The 19,613-nt window shown below is 36.0% G+C and overlaps 2 protein-coding genes across 2 annotated transcripts; one reads left to right on the top strand and one right to left on the bottom strand.

Annotated features, from left to right (window-relative positions):
• Positions 1-242: 242 nt before the first annotated feature.
• On the bottom strand, positions 243-8,340 carry LOC108674871. Its single transcript, XM_018162855.2, has 7 exons — positions 8,074-8,340; positions 5,589-5,626; positions 5,097-5,278; positions 4,640-4,807; positions 3,911-4,033; positions 2,776-2,956; positions 243-2,130 (listed from the first exon to the last, which is right to left on the bottom strand). Exons 1-7 carry the CDS (start codon positions 8,172-8,174, stop codon positions 1,955-1,957), a joined length of 969 nt encoding a protein of 322 aa, XP_018018344.1. The 5' UTR covers positions 8,175-8,340; the 3' UTR covers positions 243-1,954.
• Positions 8,341-14,281: 5,941 nt separating this feature from the next.
• On the top strand, positions 14,282-19,210 carry LOC125179375. Its single transcript, XM_047885129.1, has 4 exons — positions 14,282-14,914; positions 16,869-17,078; positions 17,407-17,531; positions 17,767-19,210. The coding sequence occupies exons 1-4, from the start codon at positions 14,345-14,347 to the stop codon at positions 17,855-17,857; spliced, it is 996 nt and encodes a 331-aa protein (XP_047741085.1). The 5' UTR covers positions 14,282-14,344; the 3' UTR covers positions 17,858-19,210.
• Positions 19,211-19,613: the final 403 nt, after the last annotated feature.

Raw genomic sequence — 19,613 nt, 5'->3', positions numbered from 1 at the left:
AATGAAGCTGGACTCCGAAACGTTTTCTTGCATATGAAATGATGAACTTTCTGGCTGTTTTCTTTACTTTTAAATTCTTGAGTTAGTTCCGTAAACGCTTGCTCGGAACATGACGAATCTGTGTATTAAACCGTGTCTACCTGCAATGGAATATTCTGGATTTGGAAAAATATTCTGGATTTGGAAATATTTTAGTGAAAATATTTAAAGGAGATTTGAATACAGTTGTTGAATACTTTTATTCAAATATTAACATATCACTGCGAGCAAATGAATTGAACGCAAATTATAACTGTCTTGATCGAGTAACATTCTGAAATGTTTTCTACAATATTGTTATTACTCCGTATTTATGTTGATCTCAAAAGTGGCAGGGTTGTTTGAATGTGAGCTGAATTTACCTATACTTTTTGAATGGAGAAGATTATTATAATTAGAAAATTTGATTTATACCATGATGGTATAAATCACAAAAATGGTACAGAAAAATTTCTCTTCACATCAGCTGGGTTGTAAGAGTCTTTTCAATAATTGTTTGGAAGTAGAATTAAAAAGCCTTGAAACGAGAGCAAACACCAAACGAGTAGTCTTTTAGTATGGTTACTAAGACTGCTGGAATATCCATAGCCAGCAGTGTCCAGAAATATATATTTTTTTCAACTAGTGGCGACATTATGAGTGTCCTAAAAACTGTGAAATTAAATGAAAAAAAAAAAACAAAATTACAATGAGATATATGAAACACGAGAAAAATTACCAGTGAAAATCTAGATATGTACAAGAAATAATAAAAATTAAGTAACGAGAAAATAGATCTATTGATGACACCATTTTTTAACAACAGATATATTACTGACACCTTTCTTATTTTCAAACATTCCTCTCATGTGGGCCTTTTCTGTGATTATCTTAGCCTCACCCAACGATGAAATTTATTATGCCGATGGTAGCAACAACAGTGGCCTCATGGTTTATCATTTTTCGGTTTACCATATCTATGTAGTAAATCTACCTTATAGTATATAGTAAATAAAATAGTATACTATATTGCTTTCAGACTTCCGTGTACCGCAAACCGATTCTTAATGTTCAGGGCATGAGTTTCTTTAGCTTTGTTTATTCCGTTTCAAATTGATATTTAAATTATATTTAATTGTTAAGTCTTCAAACATTGCTACACCGTGTCTATAATATTTGTTCCTCCTTCTATGATATGCATTCTGCAATCAACTTTATTCGTAATTTGTTTAAACTGCATGTGTTTCCATCGTGCCTTTAGTTTAGTAAAATAAACCGTTTTACGGCAACAAATATTCTGATTCTGTTACTGATGTTAACAATAAGAAAACTATTTATTGTACTTTCCTCTATTTTGATAGCTCATCTGAAGCGATTTTCAGAGAATTGAAAATCTTATTCTGAAATATTTTCCAGATACCCTCCGCCGAGCTTTTTGGACGGAACATAAGTTCAAGTTTCGAGGGGACAATAAATTAAGAGGGACAATAAATTAAGTGAGACAATAAATTAAGCGGGACAATAAATTAAGTGGGACAATAAATTAAGTGGGACAATAAATTAAGTGGGACAATAAATGCTCTCAAGCACAGCACCGACAGTGTAAAATGGCCGTAGAGGCGTCGTGTTTAATTTTTACTGTAATATAATTTGTGTAATCTGTTCAAAGAAATTCAAATTAAGTTCAACGAAATTGAAATAACTTATGATCAAATGACTTTATATATCACACACACATGAGCCAGCTGTCTACAAAATACGATCAAACATTTAATCATTTTTACCAAGAATTTTCAAATTTTCAGCATTGAATTTTTTTTACCTAATCTCGATTTCCTTCTATTCATCTAATGACAATATTCGTGTAAACACGTTAAGAGTGAAAAGAAATACTCTTGCAGCTAGAGAACAAACATCAAACAGTAGACTTTAAACTTTACAAGAACTTCTCGTTGACCCAAAGAATTTCATAGCAACACGAAACAGTTTTGTTGTAAAACTCATACGGACTTCTAGCTACCAAGTTTGGCTGACTGAAGACCTGTAAAAAATGCAGGCTGCGCAGCTGCCGAATTTGGCTCCAGATCTTGTCTCTGCTCGTCGTAGACCTCCCTGCTCGACGCAAGTAATGTAATATTTGATTGACGCTACCAACAGGACCAAGCCCTCGTGAAGATACATTATAAAAATAAATTTTTGTCAATAATGTTCTATTCCTTGAAAAAAACGATTTGGATGAATCAATCACTCCATATCACTAGAATCCTTCGACTCAGATTAGTTATTCTCGAACTGAATATGGACAACGAAGCACAAGAAATTCCCTTCGGTGAAGATAAGTAGACACTAGACAAAAAAATTCGCGGAAATAAAAATAAAAAAACTGTGATGAAAACCTATCAAAATTGTTCAAAACTTATCAAAAAGCATTCGATTATTAAAATTTCATATAAAAATTTAAATTGGAAATCTCTTTATGCCTCATTAAAGCTGTGAACTCCAGGAATTGTCTTGCCCCACATTTCATGGTTATCCTCGTCTCGGTATTTTTTCGAACTATTAAAATTATAAATTGTCTAACTTCCAATCGCTAATCGAAACAAAGCTTTGACCATCGCCTCGTCGCATCTCGATTACAAAAGAACTAAACACAGATGTGCGTTAATCATTTTATCAAATTTCGGGGTCGACCTTTCAAGCACTTTACTGTAATCCAATTGTTCGAGGCCTAGTTCGGCGTTCTCATGAAACTCTCACCTGGGTGGATCTCCATGCCGATCTGCTTGACGTTGGCCAGGAGTTCAACGTCGTCGCTAAGGACGTTGTTGAAGAAATCAACCTCAGATCCTTCGATGTCGATCTTGAGGTAGTCGATGACGCTGTTTGACTCGTTGATCTTCTTCAGAACATCACGATACGTGTATACCTGCCCAATAATCTATCGACCATCGTTACTGACAGATGACTATATACAACTGATAGATAATCTTCAGTTCAGGAGGCTATGTAATAGGTTGGACTGGCAAGAATAACGTAAATAATGGTCGAATCAAAACAGATGAGTCGTACCTACGAGACTTCGAGTTAACGGACATGGTGATCGATAATGCCTGACTAACACTGTATGAGGCCCTTGAATAACACATTTGATGAAGTCTGCCCATCACCATTCTTGTTCGACAAACTTGGCTATTAATTACATGACGATTTGTTGGATATTTTACCACAATTCGATATCTTTTGATACTATTTTATTCATTTTTGAAAATGTAAAGCAATGCGTAAAGTGTAATTTCTAGAATTGTGACGCGCTGCATTGCCTTATGAATCACGATTCAAAATTCATTCCCGTTGATAGCTAGAATTTTGTATTGAGTATTTTTATGAAGTGAATTCAGAAACGCAAATTGATTCTATAATTTTAATTAGTTCGTCATGGCTTTTAATTCTGTCATTGCCAAGTGTTCTAAGGTGTACGCACATTTTGAAGAGACTTTGATTAAGGTTCTGAATCATTATTTTTCATTTTTTTATGAAGAATTTCGAAATTATACCTTTTCATTTCGAATATGAACGAGCTTGACTCCTATTTTCATTCAAAGGTTTCAATAATTAATTGTAATAGCTTAAATTAATTAACATCACGAACATTTATGGTGAAATTTAATTAAAATTCCTTTGTAAATTCCTCTATCTAACACTAACTTCATCTTCGATACCAAAAATTTTTCAAAATTCCCGGCAGAGTTCATTTGGATTCGCTAACGTAGTTACTATAATTTGAGCATTTTCTGTGAACCTCAATGTTAAAAAAGAAAATTTATGCCATTAATAAATTTCATTCACAAATTATCTAAACGAATTTAAATTATTAAATTTAATAATTAGTCACCGGTGTTTTATTATTCCTGAATGTAACTTGCCCAGTGGCGCCCCCCAGCCCCCAGGGCTGGAAGTGGATTTTGTGCCTCCTGAGGTGAGCGCGCCGCCTCATGGACGGGTCGAACGCGTACACCTGACATGAACGAACTCAAAGAATATTGTTAGCAACCACAACGTAGGCGACTGCTTGAAATATTGTTAGCAATATTGTTTGCACTATTGTTAGCAATATTGTTAGCAAGCACAACATATGGGACTGGCGGTAGAAGTAACGCCGTCTGGAAGGAAAGTTCTTATCAAACACTGACTTGATGTTAGAGACGATACAGCGCGCTGACTTGAAAGAACATTTTTAATACAAGCCTCAGATCTTAGAGACGATAAACGTGCGCCAATTTCTAAGAAAATTTTTAATATAAGTCTTGTATATTACACTCGATAAACGTGCGATAATTTGAAATAACATTTTTAATACAGACCTTTTATATTACTGAAAATACACGTGCGCTAGACTGAAATAAATACTCAATAAATGCTCCGTATATTACAGACGAAACTCTCCGCAGAGTTGAAAGCCACTTGCTTAATATTGCACCCAATGTTACAGTTGATACTACATAGTGCAAGACGGTGCAGCATCATGACCACTACACGAACGTTGATACATTCCAATTGGAACCATTACGTACGTTTAGAATTATAAGCAAATTTAATCTTACTTATTTCAGCCAATCCTCACCTTACAGCCGTACTCCTCCATGGCGTCGTCAAAGCTCCACTCGTTGTTGATGCCGAAGGAGAGGACGGTGCAGGAGCCTGGAGTGGGAGCAACGTTGGCGTCCAAACAAACGGCCTTTTCTCCGTCAATTATGCGTGAACGTCCGTATTTAACTCCTCCAAACGTTTTCTACGCGCAGAATTAATAAAATGTTGTTGAGAATTTCTTAATAAACACACGCGCTTCGTTCAGCATTCAGATAATCTAGCAGTTCAATTTGTTGATGCCGAAAGTTTCTGCATATTTAAGTCATGAACACTTGAACTGAGGATAAATTCCTCTTTCATTATGGTGGATAAGATGCTGTACATTCGTTAGGCTCAAGATGCGATCTAAACATAGAACAATATATAAATGTTCTGTATTATCAATGAACAAAATTTCTCTACCAATGTATGTAGGTCAGTAGGCAACTTACAAGACTTTTACAACCGGCAGCTTCCTCTATGTATTCGAAGAAATTCAACCATGTTATATTTGTCTCCGGAGTAGAACTGATGACCGGAATTTCTGTCATCAGCTCATCGACATCAGGTTTCGGTGCGTCTCGATGCTGTGGAAGTGGAACGTCCAGGTAGTGGTGAGACTCTGTGTCTGTAGCTAGGGAAAGGAAATTGTTTTCATGATATGAATATGATGAATAATATAAAACATGCTAGCGATTGGCAGCGTAAAATCATTAGAATATCATGGTATTATTTCTACGAAGATACAAAACATGTAATGTGCTCATACAAGACTAGATTTTAAGTGGCATAAAATTAGAAAAACTGACATTTATTTAGACATTTGCATGCGTTTATGATATAACAACCAATGAATGTCACTTGAATTTTTCACTCAGATTTCAAGATTTTGTCGATTTCTATAAATTAAACGAAAAACGATAAGAAGCATGAAAATAACTTACCTGAATCCTGGCGAAGGATTTCTGCGTTAAGCTCAGATCTGTAGGATTACAAAATAGGTGATTAAAGATGAACCAGTGAGCTTTGCTCTGCTTTATGAGGTTGCTCTGCTGCATGCAAAATGATAATTAAAAATTTGAGATAGAATTGCTCATCGCTATACTCACCCTCATGTTATTGGACTTATTCATAATGTTACACAACAATCCCTTTCCCAGACCAAGAAGACAGATTTAATTAGACTGTTCTTCACTTAAGGGGACCGACCTAGCAAACGGAAAACTTCTACAGTTATTATCCGATTGTCATGAAACTTCACATACATACGTAAAATGTAAAAAAAAAAACATTTTGCTCCTATAAATTTTTCGAAAAAATTGATAGAAAACGTGAAATTCATAGAAAACGGCTAAAAAGGGGTACTTCTCCTCCCACAAATATCATCCTACAACATCGAGACACGTATCATTCGATTCGTAAAGACCATATCTATCGACTCTAACATCACTTTTTTCATTTTCTACCTAGTTTTTTTTTATGACGTTTTTTCCCATTTTTTACATTTTTCACCCCTGCCCCCCCCCTTCTTCCCCATATAAAAAACGAACCAGACCGAAATTCAAAAAAGTGATGTTAGAGTCGATAGGCCTGGTCTTTACAAATCGAATGGTATATGTCTCATTGCTGTAGCTTGAAAACTGTAGGAGGAGATAGATTTGCGGTGAGAGCAGTATGAGGTTTTCAGGAGGCCCAAAAGACTGCCCGCGAGCACTTAAATAGACGTAAAAGAGTCGCAACGCAGCCAGGATACCGTAACTTAGCTTTAAACCATTCAAGAACGTATGGAGCATCTGGCTGCACACCTTTCACGTCGCTGTCATGATGGGCATCCCCCCGTTCTATGGGGCGTGGTGCAGTAGAAATTGGAGGTACAAAGATGGGTGTACCACCAATCGATGCGTAAGAAAGTGCTCTTTCAAACAAGACTATGCCCACTTTAGTGCCATGATTGGCTGCTTAATGCCAGGCCTTCCTTTGTGGAGTGACCAGCGCGTCATTTATCCGCGTAGAGTTTTGTTAAGGGACTTAAAACCCACCTCCCTTTGAGGAGCTGTCACAAAGTCATTTTTCGACGCACAGGGACGATACTTATATCGTTCGATGCGCAAGAAAACAACCTTTAAGATGAGATAAGAAACAGAAAAACTCAAAATATTCAAATTTTAGCTAGGTCGGTCCCCTTAAATCTTTATCAATAATTTCCGGATTTACACATGTTGCATTCAACACTATATAGTGCCAAATAATGGCACCCGTGAAAAAAATCCTCAGGTTTTATTATACTAAATGCATTTCTTGAATAATATGCAGGAAAATATAATGTATATGAAGTGAATACATTTGTTATAAGCTAATTACATTTTCTGTACATTAACGAATAATTAAGTTGATTTACATGCAGTCATTCACGGATTTGCCTTCAGATCTGCGTTGTTTCAACACTTTCAATCTGTTGTTCTATAACATATCTTGAACATGTCTTAATAAACATTCAGGACTTTATATGTTTGGAATCTTAGTGCATTAGCCTAAATTAGCAGGTGTCAAATCTGCTTTACATTTGTGCAAAGGATCTCAATGATCTCGTTGAGGCTGTACGTACCACTGTGCAAGGGGTGGTTAGAAATTTATTGAAAACGAAAGCCAATCAATCAACTATTGTTTGTTATGTAAATTAGTAGTTTATCGTCTCTAAGGTGATGATTGACTAACTCTAAATTCAAAACTTGCTATAGCAACAGTTACATATATTTAATCGCTCATATTCATATCACCTTAATGATTTACAATGACACGAAATGCAGAAAATTATTTACTAAAAAATTGTTTTTAATAATTGCTGTGATCTGAAGTCATTTCATAAACAAAAGGCCTTACTGATTCTCTTTTGCTTGATGCCTGCTCATATAGTTCGGCGATTTCAGCACTAATTCAATAGCTAAATTTGAAAAGTAAAGCGATTATCCTCCTGCCTGACTTTTCTACACGTTCTGACAGTACATATTGGGATAAGTATATGCTGTACAATAAATTATTAGATCTTAAATCATGTGTATACTCATATAGAACAATTCGGTGATTTTATAGATTGAATAACGATTTAACTTATAATGATAAAGCTTATTAGGAGGAGCACATCATGCGAGAGCCGTTCAAGAGAGGCAGCCGTTCATCGGTAAATAATTTTAGGGTCCACAAGGATCTAAATATTATCTTACTCTTATTCAAGTCCATTCAAGTACTCTTCCTTTTTGCACGTCACGAAAACAACAAATTTACCTGTGTGTTTTCTTCCTATACAACAGTTTGTGTGTTAAGCAATCAATTGGACAGATTCCTTTTATAAACATGACTAAAAATGTCTATTCATTTCTAGAAATTCCTTCTACCTGATTAAGTTGATTCGAAATGTTAAGGCCAACTTACCCACCCTGCGTGGACCGACTCGTGAATCTGAGCGTAACTGTCACTGTGCTCACCGCTGCCATTATATATAGGAACAGAAATCGTCTTCTGACGCCGATCATGATGTTCACTGTTCCTAATTGCTGCTGTTTTTCTAAGTTGCAATGCTTAATTGTTATGGATCACACTTGACACAGAAAATTTTTAGCAAATCTCTCAACATTCACCAACTGTTAACATTTCTATACGTGATTTAATTTTGGGAGATTTATCAGAATAATATTGACACTAGCTCAGTAGTCGATGGATAGTGTAAGACTCTGTCACTTCGTTACTGCTCTTCAAGTTAGTCAAGTTTCAAAAACCACCAGCTACGACGCTTAGATGACCCAGGGTCGTTGTGACGCTCTGATGACGCAGCCTCGGTCATTTTATTCCACCTGTCTAACAACCTTCCCGACTACCAGAAATGAATGTTCCAAATATTTAGAAATATGTTAATTAAGATTCGCTTTCCTAATTCTATCGATTCCACATTACATTGATAATTAATGCCAACTGAATGATGTTCCGAAATTCCTGCCTTTTGTACCACATTGATAAGCAAGGTGCTACATTACGCACGAAAATTCTATCCGTCATTAAATTTTTATTTCAGAAAAGACAACAATAATTAAAGGATTGATCACAAACAATTTTCTCAAATTTTATAGTATCAATCTAACATTTTATTGTACTTTATGGTTAACCAATTCAAAAATATTCAATGTATGAAGTATTTATTTCGTCGGCATAAGTGGCGTATTATGTTTAGGTTCTGGCGAAGTGACCATTTTTTCATTGATTTAGAATTGGTATTTTATAACTAGCGAAACCATTGAATTAACGGAGTGAATCAAGCATTATCATATAAATCTAAGGAGTTTGTAAATGCTCTTAAATGAACTGCAGTGTCTTAACCAGCCTGCCGGTTCAACAGTGGCTGCAGGTGGACTGCGACAACTACAACGAAGTGAGAGAGCTGAAAAATAATCAGATTATCTATTGATAAAACTGAGCACGTTGCACAATAACCCGGGCACCGGCCGCTATTGTCTCATGCATAGCTGATCGGCAACCATATTTCCCGAACTTCTTTGTTAATCTCAGAAATTGCTGTGGCTATTTCGGGGAATAAAACGTACCCAAAATTTATAATTAAAAATTTTACGTCGGCATGCGTTCTTCTGTTTAAACGTTTTGTGAGTAACAAAGGAAATCGTTCAATTATAAGCATAAAATACAAGCATTCAGGGTCACAGTTTTCACCGAATTGAATTTTGGCTAAATAAATAATCTTAAATTCGGTCGAGATTCTCACGGCTATATAGAGTAGACACTTATTTTGTTGTTTTGTCATTGACGATAAACGATGCAATTGGTGCTTGAAGGGCCAATTTTAGTAATAAAATGTTTATCTTTCTGCCCACGTATGAAACAAATTATATAGATTATATTCAATTTAAGCTCAAAAATTTAGTCCCTACATATAAATTTTAACTATAAAAACTTGAAGTATATTTAATTTCAAAGTTAATATGTCCACCAGTAAATGTATTCAAATATTAATTTTAATGTCATTACTTGTTTCCGTAGCACAAAAGTCCAGTTTGGCTCTAAAACATGAAAACGACAGAATTAGGTTCAACCGCGACGTCCGCATTAATGATTTATAAGAAATTCGCAAATGTTACATTAGGTATGGACATGAAGTTCACCCAAAACAATTTTCCTTCATGCAGCTAGCCTTGTGTATATATGCTCTGATGGACTCACGCTGAAGCCGGAATAAGTACGACACTCGACAAATGCTGGAGAATATTTATATAAATAAGAATCTGAAATGATAAGTAATTTGGATCAGGCATTTATAGATAAACACACGGGTACTTCTCATTATTTAGTACTAATTATGATTATTAAAGGACGGAAGCAGCTTAGATGTCGACCACGAAACAGTAGGTTCCGTATTCTTGAAAGTTTTGATCACGTATCTACGAAACGTATTCAATTTGGGAAAATCCTTCACTGTACGCCCTACACTGCTTCACCAACACTGAATTGATTGTGATCTGCATCAATTTTCAGCGTCAATTTTCAATGATTTATTTCACAATTTAATTTTAGTAGATAAAAAATTTTAAACTCCCTTTGTTCAATACGAGGGGTGTCACCAAGTTATCACTATTCACGTTATTTACTATTTAACAATATTTTCAAATGACATTTTCGAGTCTATTTTTTTACTGGAGTTATTCTGATGAAATCCCATCTTATTTACTCCCAGAGATGAACTTAATGGATGGTCTTCCAAGCGGCGTGCACAGCGAGTAGAGAACAGTACCTCCGAGTTCACTGACTGCAACTCGCGGTATAACATATAACACAAATGGTTACAGTATCAGCTAAACAAATGGTTCAAATGAAAATAGAAAACTTCACTGTTTAATAAAAAGTTTTATTATGTATAGATGTCATCTCAAGATAATAATATTCTTGTTCTACTCGTATGGACAGGGTATAGAATTTCACTCGTATACGAAGTATATAGCTTACTTTTATAATGACATATTTTACTTTTTGCTGTCCGCTGGTGAAAAAAATATGTGACTAGTCCTCTTTGCATCTATTCGAATCTGCAAGGGCATTTTTAACTAGAGTACGAAGCAAAAGAGGGATGAAGTGGAAGAAAAGTTCGCTGATGCCAAAAAATTGAAGATTTATCGGTTCTAGCTAACAAGTAGCGATGTATCAAAACATTTTCTGAATTCGATGCCGAAAAATTAAGGAGCTTTGTCCTATAAAAATATATAGAAGCAATATAAACATGAGTACTTTCATCCTGATGCTCATGTGAATATCAGTATTCGCTCATAAAATCACTACGTCATGAAAATGATCAGCAATGCTAAGCGTCGACGCTTTCATGAGCTTATCGATACTCCTCAAGAACGGCCAGGCAGTTACGTCTTAATCTCTGATTCAACAGAGAACAGAAATGAGCAGACATCATTCCTCTAGCGAACTCATTTTATGTCATCATTTTAGATTCTTCGATAAATGCGGAAAATATTAGCTGGAAGCTGCCATAGAAGTGAATTATTCCTACTTCTTAAGGGAACATGTTCAGGTGTAATTTCAATATTTCCTCATTTTTCACAAAATGTACGAAATTGTACGACAGAAGTATATGAGAAAACCAGTCTTGGTACACGTCTATGAAGTATAATAACTATATAGTTAGTCCTTAAATATAAAAAATTATATAAGTCAACTTTTTTTGGGATTACATTTTCAAATAAAAAATTTTTATGATCAAGGCGTGATATGTTTATTAAAATAAAAAAGTAGATTTCATTTCAAAGCAGATTTTCATACAGGTGACTTGGAATCGAAGAGAAACTGGTCATTTACCCAGAGCAATTCATAACACATAGAAACAGTTTTGTTCTCGAATTTGTAAGGATTGCCGCCAACCATGTTACGTAGACTTGAAACCTGCGAGAAGTGCAGACTGCGCAGCTGCTTAATTTGGTTCCAAATCTTGTCTCTGAACGTCGTCGACTTCCCTGCTCACAGCGGCAAATTATTCGTACTTTGTATGAGTGTGCATCCTCAACCGCAACGTACTCGCAACTTCAATCTAAACCGCATTTAGATAACTACAATCAGATCATGCCTTTTAGTACCTGGATACATCGATCATTCCAATCATTAACATAGAGCATATTTACCTCGATTTTTTTAACTAATAATCGTCAATTTTAAACTGATATTATTCGTAATTTAAAACTTCCGACCTCCAGTTGCATCGATCTTATTTTTGCAAACATGGAACCATGGCAGTTTCGCGCGATACGTTTCGGTTGTATAAAAGTGTAAGAATTTCGTAATGTTATCAAGCCTGTCTCGACACATTATATTGGAAAATGCATGATTGAGTACATTTACAGACTTCGGCTTACAGTGTCCTACTGGTGAGAGAAATATGTGCGCCACTACACATTATAAAAATGCACAAATTTATTTTGAACATTTCTACATTAACTTCCCAATATCGTTTTTTTTTTGTTGCTTACATCATCATTTATTCAATTTTTGTATAGTAATTGTCGTTGTACACTAAGGGAAGAAGTACGTAGTGTACAACGGAAGAAGTACACTAAATGGGTACGTTGTACACATTTTCCACGCCCAAATTGAAACATGAAATTTATTTAAGCACTGAACGAATTTCAGACCAGTTTCTACCCAGTCGTTTATTTGTGTAAAACCAGCAATAGGAGTGAATATACGTGGGTTAATGGGGCAATCAACAGTAATTAAATCATTTTTATTCATTTTTCTCATTACGCGAACATCTTTAATCGACTCATTAGAACTCATTAGAATAATATTAACAATGTAAATACGAATAACTTCATTCTAATCGCATATTATTTCTCTGACCAGCTACGCGCAAATCATTTAGGTAGTTCTTACAGCCTATTAATAACAGCCGCAAAATTTACAAATCAATTACAATTTTTGAATGAATCTCAAGGACGGAAAATCACAGTGAGTGGCATTTAAATTGAATATATAATTTAAATTAGTTGTTTAAGTTAATTAATTTAAATTGAATTCGCGGTTTAAAAATTGTGAATTGAATGTCAACCACAACGGGACGGAAGAGCTCCGGGAATTGATAGCCATGCAACCAGTATAGTTTGATATCAGTCAGAACTTTATCAGATGCTTATCTACCCAGACACTCAACGCTGAATGCACTAAAGATGCCAGTAATTAACGGACTAGCGTAGAGTGTGTCACACACCTAAAACAACAGTTTACTGCCGGGTCGCCGTTATTATAATAAAAACGGAGTGATGAATATCATAAAATGATTATGCTTTTCATGATTAAATATCATTGGCCGTATCTTTATTAGTTAATTTTAACTGATGAGGCAACTGGGCGAATATTAGTAGCGACCGATAATTCCAGCGCTTCTGTTGCAATAAGAAGAAAAGCTGAAAATTATTAATGTCTCAAGGGGCCAATGAAGTGAAAATGCTTGTCATTTAGCTGAGCATCAGTCAATGCTAATTTGTGACGCCGATTAATTCCGTATTAAGATGGTGTATGGGTAAGATGGTGATTGACTTATCAAGAAAATTTTAGGAGTAGAATATATTCGGGAATTTTGGATGCTTCACATAATATATTACTCAGTACTCACTGCAGCGAGTGACAGAGAGCGCATTTTCTCGTCGACGAAAACGTGAAGTCACGGGCTGACAGACGGACGGACAGACAGACGGACGGACATGACGAGCACAATAGCGTCTTCCTCTCCATAAATAAGAAAATGTGCTAAAAAGGCGTAACATAATTTTGGCAAATTTAAAACTTCGGCCAAGCTAAGGGCGTGAATCGCGCACCAAAAAGGATCAAGTTTTTGTTTGAACAATATTAGCTTAATTCTATCCAATATTTATTTGTAAATTATTCTCTTAGAATCACATTCTGATCTTATCCTCCATAAAACATAAGTCAAGAATATAATTTCTAGAATGTTGCATTACTAATAAGATAAACTTCGGAATCTATGTGAACAGTACGACTTACAAATGTCGAACGAAAACTTCAAGCGTGTGGAGGAATGTGTATGTGATTGAATGTGCATGTGACTGAATGTTTATGTGATGGAATGTGGATATGTAGGAATGGTACTTTCATTTTTAAACACAAGTGGTCGTCACCATTAGTCTGGCAGCACCCATTTTCACCCAAAATTTATTTTCAATCGCCAGTTAATAATTGCATGAATGAGCATGATTTTTATCCTATTTTTATGCCCTTTCTTGAGCGAAGTATACAATATTCCGGGACAATTCCGGGTTAAACTAACCCGGAATTTTCCGGGTTAAACTAAGAATCTTTCAATAGAAATAACGGGAAATGAATCACGATCGATAAATCACGATCCGTTGAAAATGTACACGATAAATGCTGGCGTCTGAAGCTGGTATATGATCAACGTTAACAAAGGTAGCTTTCCAAATAATCATCTGTGGAGAATTTCGCTGCTTATGACTGCTCTTATGAGCGTTTTTTTACATAGGTGATTATTATCTCTAAGGATGTAATTATATTTAAAAACTTCAAAAGTTGAATTGTTTCAATTCTATTTCTCTTTGCAGATGTTATGCAGTGCTTTCGAATGAATTTATTATCATAGGTACGATCCTGATTTTTTTTCTCCAGAAATATGCCTATTAAATTGAGAAAATTTTGCATTGCTTTAAATCTGTTTGTATGCCTGATGATTTTGTGTTATTTTGTGTACATACAAAAAAACACGACAAAAAAGTTCTTACCTAAAAGTAGCATGCCTCTCGACAAGGAAGAATGTGATTTGCCTTGGTGGGATGGAGCTCTGGACAACTGCAATGCAATCCAAAATCAGTTTATAGCTCAGAACAATAAGACTCGTAGCTATTGCGGCAAGCGGGCAGACTTTGCTGGAACTGGTCAAAATGTAATAAGCTTCTGTTTTTTTGGAAATTTTACTGCCTACGCTTCTGGGTTTCCAGAGATTCTGCAAGCCATTAAAGAATTTTATCCTGGTTGGCTTGTAAGGCTGTACACCGAACCAACGAAGTACGTACAGGAAGTTGGGCCGCTCATGCAGCAGCACCCGAACTTGTACGTGTGCGACGTGACCAACCTACCGGGCAACATCACCGACTTACGAGGACTGGATTCTCGGCTATGGAGAGTAGCTGTGCTGGGCGACGAGACAGTTGACGTGTTCTTGTCTCGAGATATAGATTCCGTGGTGAGAGACATTTAATGTAGCGTAATCAGGATGTACGGCGTGATAGCAATTTATGGCAACCCTGGCACTGTCATGCATGTTCCTGTTGTGCACTATTCATCGCGCACGTTCTAGGTACTCTAGAAATTGCACTGATTTATTATGATCATTTGTATACCCAGGGGACATCATAATATCCGTCAATTTCTGCTCAAAATTCTTTAATTGAATGAAGGTCTAGACTCCAGACCAATGATTCCCAAACTTTTTCAGGCCGGCGCCCCCTTTGGCTCCCTAGTGAATTTCTAGCGCCCCCCTCAGACACATATAAAAAAAACATACGCTTCTTTATTGAAATTTAACACGCTGCAATTTTAGAAGATAAAGGTTAAACACAAATGTATATTTCACAAATAGAACCCATTTAGTGAACCAGTGTTTTTAAGCTGTTTTAACTGTTTCAGCACTAGAAACTTGGGACATCTCGGGCAAATGTACGGCTGGACTCGTGGCCGGTCGCACGACGATCTCCAAATTCAATTATCAAGTAATATCTCCCAAACTGATGAACACAGCTCAATGAAACTTGGAACATGTATTTATCAGAACCTAACGGTGATTTTTTGCTCTTAAATTTTTTTTTAATTTCACCTTCATTCGTGAGTTTTATTGCGATACAGGCCGAAATTCGCAGTGATCTATGAATTTCTTTCAAAATATACTAACAGATTTCAACGAAAATTTGAATATACATTCCTAACTACCAAACGGCGATTTTTTAGCTTAACAAATTTTTTCGATTTTACCTGCGTTTGCGAGTTTTTTTCTTCATTTCACCGCCATTCTTGATTTTACACTTCCTTATATTCGGCCCGTATCGCCGACTAATTTGTCGCTTAAATTCGCGGCGATCAAGAAATTATTTCTAAAATACTGAACAGATTTCAACGAAACTTTGTATATAATAACCTAACCTCCCAACGGTGATGTTTAGCTCGAGAAAATTATTCTAATTTGCTTTCGTTCGCGAGTTATACAGATATAGGGGGAACGACCGGCTTTTTTACCGGCCAGTTTAACCCCGAGCCGTTTACGTATACCCGTATACGTATAGCCGTATAACTCGCAAACAAAGGCAAAACGAAAAAATTGTAGCGAGCTAAACATCACCGGTGCTTAGATTAGGTATTTAAATACTAAGTTTCGTTCAAATCTATTCAGTAGTTTTGGAAGAAATTTCTTAATTACTGACAATTTAAGCACGTATTGCTGCTTAAATAACAAATGAATGTGAAATGAAAAAAAAAACTCGTGAACAAAGGCACAATCGAATAAATTTTCACGAGCTAAACATTACCGTTCGGCAGTTAGGACTGTAAATTCGAAATTTAGTTGAAATCTGTTCAATATAGTTTGGAAGAAATTCCTTGATCACTGTGAATTTCGGCCCGTATTGCCATATAACTATGGCGAAAACAAATGAAGGCAGAATTAAAAAAAATCACGAGCTAAACATTACCGTTTGGAGGTAATGAATACATATGTGTACCAAATTTCATCGAGTTAAGTTCATTAGTTTGAGAGATATTCCTTGTTCATTGAATTTGGAAATTGGCCGTGAGACCGGCAGCGAGTCAGGCCTTTAGTGTGTCCGAGACGTAAACCCAATAGAGGTTAAAAAATCAGATCTGGGTGAAAAAACCATCGCTGGGAGTCATGATGTGCTGCACGTGTTGTGTAAAAATTGTCAAACAAACCTTGAAACTTCTGACTTTGATTTCGGACTACCGCCCGCCATATCGCCCCCCTACCACCCTCTTCTTCCTCACCGCCCTCCAAAATCTTTCCACCGCCCCTAGGGGGACGATATCGCCCACTTTGGGAACCACTTCTATAGACGATTAAAATGAAAAAAAATTACCAACGTATATATGATTTCTAACTAAGAAGTATATTTTTGGCTCATTTATTTCAGATGTTGGATCGTGAAGTTCATGCGGTACGAGAGTTTTTGGAGTCAGGCAAGGTGCTTCACTTAATGCGGGATCATCCATCGCATCCTGCAGCTATTCTAACAGGCATGTTCGGCGTAAACCAAACAGCCAGCAACCGCACTCTCCTCAACTCCATCCGCGGCCAACTTTTTGGCAAACTCAAGAAAGGTTCTGATCAAGCCTTACTGAAAGTAAGCACCTGCGATAGATATAATCATAAGTACATGTTACATGAATAATAGGAAATTCGCTTGTTATTATACGAGCAGCTTAGCGCGAAGTAAGGCTTCTGTGAAAATATATTCGTGAGAGACTGAACACGCTTTTCTTAACTTCGACGTATATGAAAATTATTTAAACGAAGTAAAATCGGGAAAATCACAAACCTGGTATGATCATGCTTTCACATTCTCCAGCGTTACAAATTAACACAAGTTTTTTTTACTTATTTCGGGATATTAGAATAATATGTGCAGATCCATAGTCACTTCTATTATTCAGCATAATTTACCCCAACAGAACTACTTATACCCCAAGCTGGTGATGGACTCAGTCACGCACGACAGCTACCAGTGTAAAAAATTTCCCTCGACTGTGCCATTCCCGACGAAGAGGGTGAATGGTCAGTTTGTGGGCAATAGAAGGTGAGCTTTGAGAGATATGAGCGGTATTCTGATTACTGCTCTCTTGATAACGCCAGTAAATTGGTAAAGAAAATGTCACCCGAAAATGTAGTATACAGTGTTTAGTGGATCTCTCCAAGGTCAGGCAAACAATACAGCAAACAAAGTAAACTTCTTATAACCGGAACGTATTTCTTTGTCAGCAGCGAAATTTTTTTTTTACATTGTTTTAATTAATACCTTTTGGAAATTACAGGTATCGAAGTAAATACAAGAATGAGGTGGTAAGAGGTCCTTGCCCCAAAGAATGCCGACCTCCAAACCACCAAGACTGGAAGTATTGCTGAATTTTCCAGCTTATGAGTGCAAAGAATGAACTCATTTGATGGCAAGGAGCTTTTACGAATTGGATTGTCTGGTTAGATAGGAATTATTAATAGTTAGATATTTCATAATAGTCATTAGTTAGATGAATATCACATTAGTTAGATGTAGAGTCATTAACAGTTAGATAGTTCACAATAGATATAGTTCACAACCATTTGCTATAGCACACATAAAGAGTGCGATTTGTTCAAGTCTGATAATTGATAATATAATTGTTGCGACCTGTCTTTGAGCAGGCAAGATATAAATACTGTTTCAAGTTTTTTATAATCTATTGTCGTAATTAAGCTGGAACTGTTATATACTACAGCTGAAAGGCTGTGGTATCTCTTAATATTTTCACATTTTAGAAGTTATTTGTGTGTTTGAAGACTCCTACCTTGAATATACAGTCTCTTCGATTGCTTATGTGACCTTGATATGAATTATTGTTTTTATTGGTGGAATCTTTAGCCATTGCAAAACGGAGAGGAGAAGCTGAGTTAGAAATTATATGTGACTTTTAATTAGGTAGGAGTGAATTTTATTAATGAATAAAAACGAATTTCAGATTTTAAACTAGAAATGGAAACTTGCTAAGAGCTAAGCATGGGCTGCAACTTGTGCATTTTCAATTTATGTGCTTTAGTTTCAGACTTTATCATCGTATTCGCCGTAACAGGATCCTCAAATTTCAAAAAATTATTCAACGCTGGCAACGCGTGTCTTATCCATTTATTAAACGATATTATTAACACTTTTGCGAAATGAATTTTAAATTTCGTGATGATTTAAGGTTGAAAATATGTGAGCTCTCTAGACATTTTGGTGGAACCTAGACTGCATCTCATAGGTAATGCAAATTTAATATCTGATTGTAATTAATGTAAAAATGAACGATTATTATGTATGCTTGTGAGCTGTACTTAGCCCGAGCTGCATTCATACAGGGCGCAAATACTCGAGTTGGTGACAAGCCTCGTCTCAACCAAATAACATTCATTCAACAGCTTTCAATAAATTCGCTCTGCCAAATTGGACTCTAGCTCAAGTTAACAGCTGTCTCGCAATAAACTCTTCCACGCTCAATATTTAGTAATTTAACGATCATTCGTGAGCTCCAACCACCGTAGCAGTTGAAAGTCCTCGAGTTCTAATTTTTTTCCTGTTTGCTTTTTCACTGTCATATTTTTTGTATGAATGTTGTTATTTATTCCTTATTTTGTTATTTCGCTCTGTAATTATATCCTCCCTGAACTCTACCCAATTACTCAATCAATTCATCAAACCTAAAACGTAACTTCTAAATATGAGCCAGGGGCCGTATTATCAAAACTTCGTAACTTTTTGTACTTCCGACAAAAAAGTTACGTTTTACGTAAGTACACCCTAATTTTGGCATTATCAAAACATTCGTACGTAAGACTTAGCTAAAAGCGTACTTTCAAAACCATCTGGCCAACTGACCAATCAGAGGCTTTGGATTTGTTTACATTCTGAGAACTTCGATAACGGGAATCGATGCCTTCGATGGTATCGACTATCGAATGCTGTCTGTCGGTATTGCTCCTTGTTGGCCCAGAAAAAGCCGTTCTAAAATAGTTGCCTGTAAAATATAACGTAAAAGGAAAACAAAATCAGTTTCTGGCATTAACTCAATTGAATTTTTTCCAGTAGCACTGTTTAGCACGATCACATATTTTGATCGTGCAAATGGTGCACGATCAAGTAGTGGAG

Source organism: Hyalella azteca, unplaced genomic scaffold (genome assembly GCF_000764305.2).
Source record: "Hyalella azteca isolate HAZT.00-mixed unplaced genomic scaffold, Hazt_2.0.2 contig17016, whole genome shotgun sequence".
Lineage (NCBI taxonomy): Eukaryota > Metazoa > Arthropoda > Malacostraca > Amphipoda > Hyalellidae > Hyalella > Hyalella azteca.
This window is presented reverse-complemented; position numbering and strand designations above follow the sequence as displayed.

What these genes read in the sequence shown, in the direction of transcription:
- LOC125179375 (XM_047885129.1), top strand. Translation starts at nt 14,345, where the DNA reads ATGCCTATTAAATTGAGAAAATTTTGCATTGCTTTAAATCTGTTTGTA. An exon ending in CTCGAGATATAGATTCCGTG is followed by an intron (nt 14,915 to 16,868) that starts GTGAGAGACATT and finishes CATTTATTTCAG; the next exon opens with ATGTTGGATCGTGAAGTTCA. An exon ending in CAGTTTGTGGGCAATAGAAG is followed by an intron (nt 17,532 to 17,766) that starts GTGAGCTTTGAG and finishes TGGAAATTACAG; the next exon opens with GTATCGAAGTAAATACAAGA.
- LOC108674871 (XM_018162855.2), bottom strand. Translation starts at nt 8,174, where the DNA reads ATGATCGGCGTCAGAAGACGATTTCTGTTCCTATATATAATGGCAGCG. An exon ending in AGTCGGTCCACGCAGGGTGG is followed by an intron (nt 5,627 to 8,073) that starts GTAAGTTGGCCT and finishes GTAATCCTACAG; the next exon opens with ATCTGAGCTTAACGCAGAAA. An exon ending in CTGCCGGTTGTAAAAGTCTT is followed by an intron (nt 4,808 to 5,096) that starts GTAAGTTGCCTA and finishes TTCTGCGCGTAG; the next exon opens with AAAACGTTTGGAGGAGTTAA.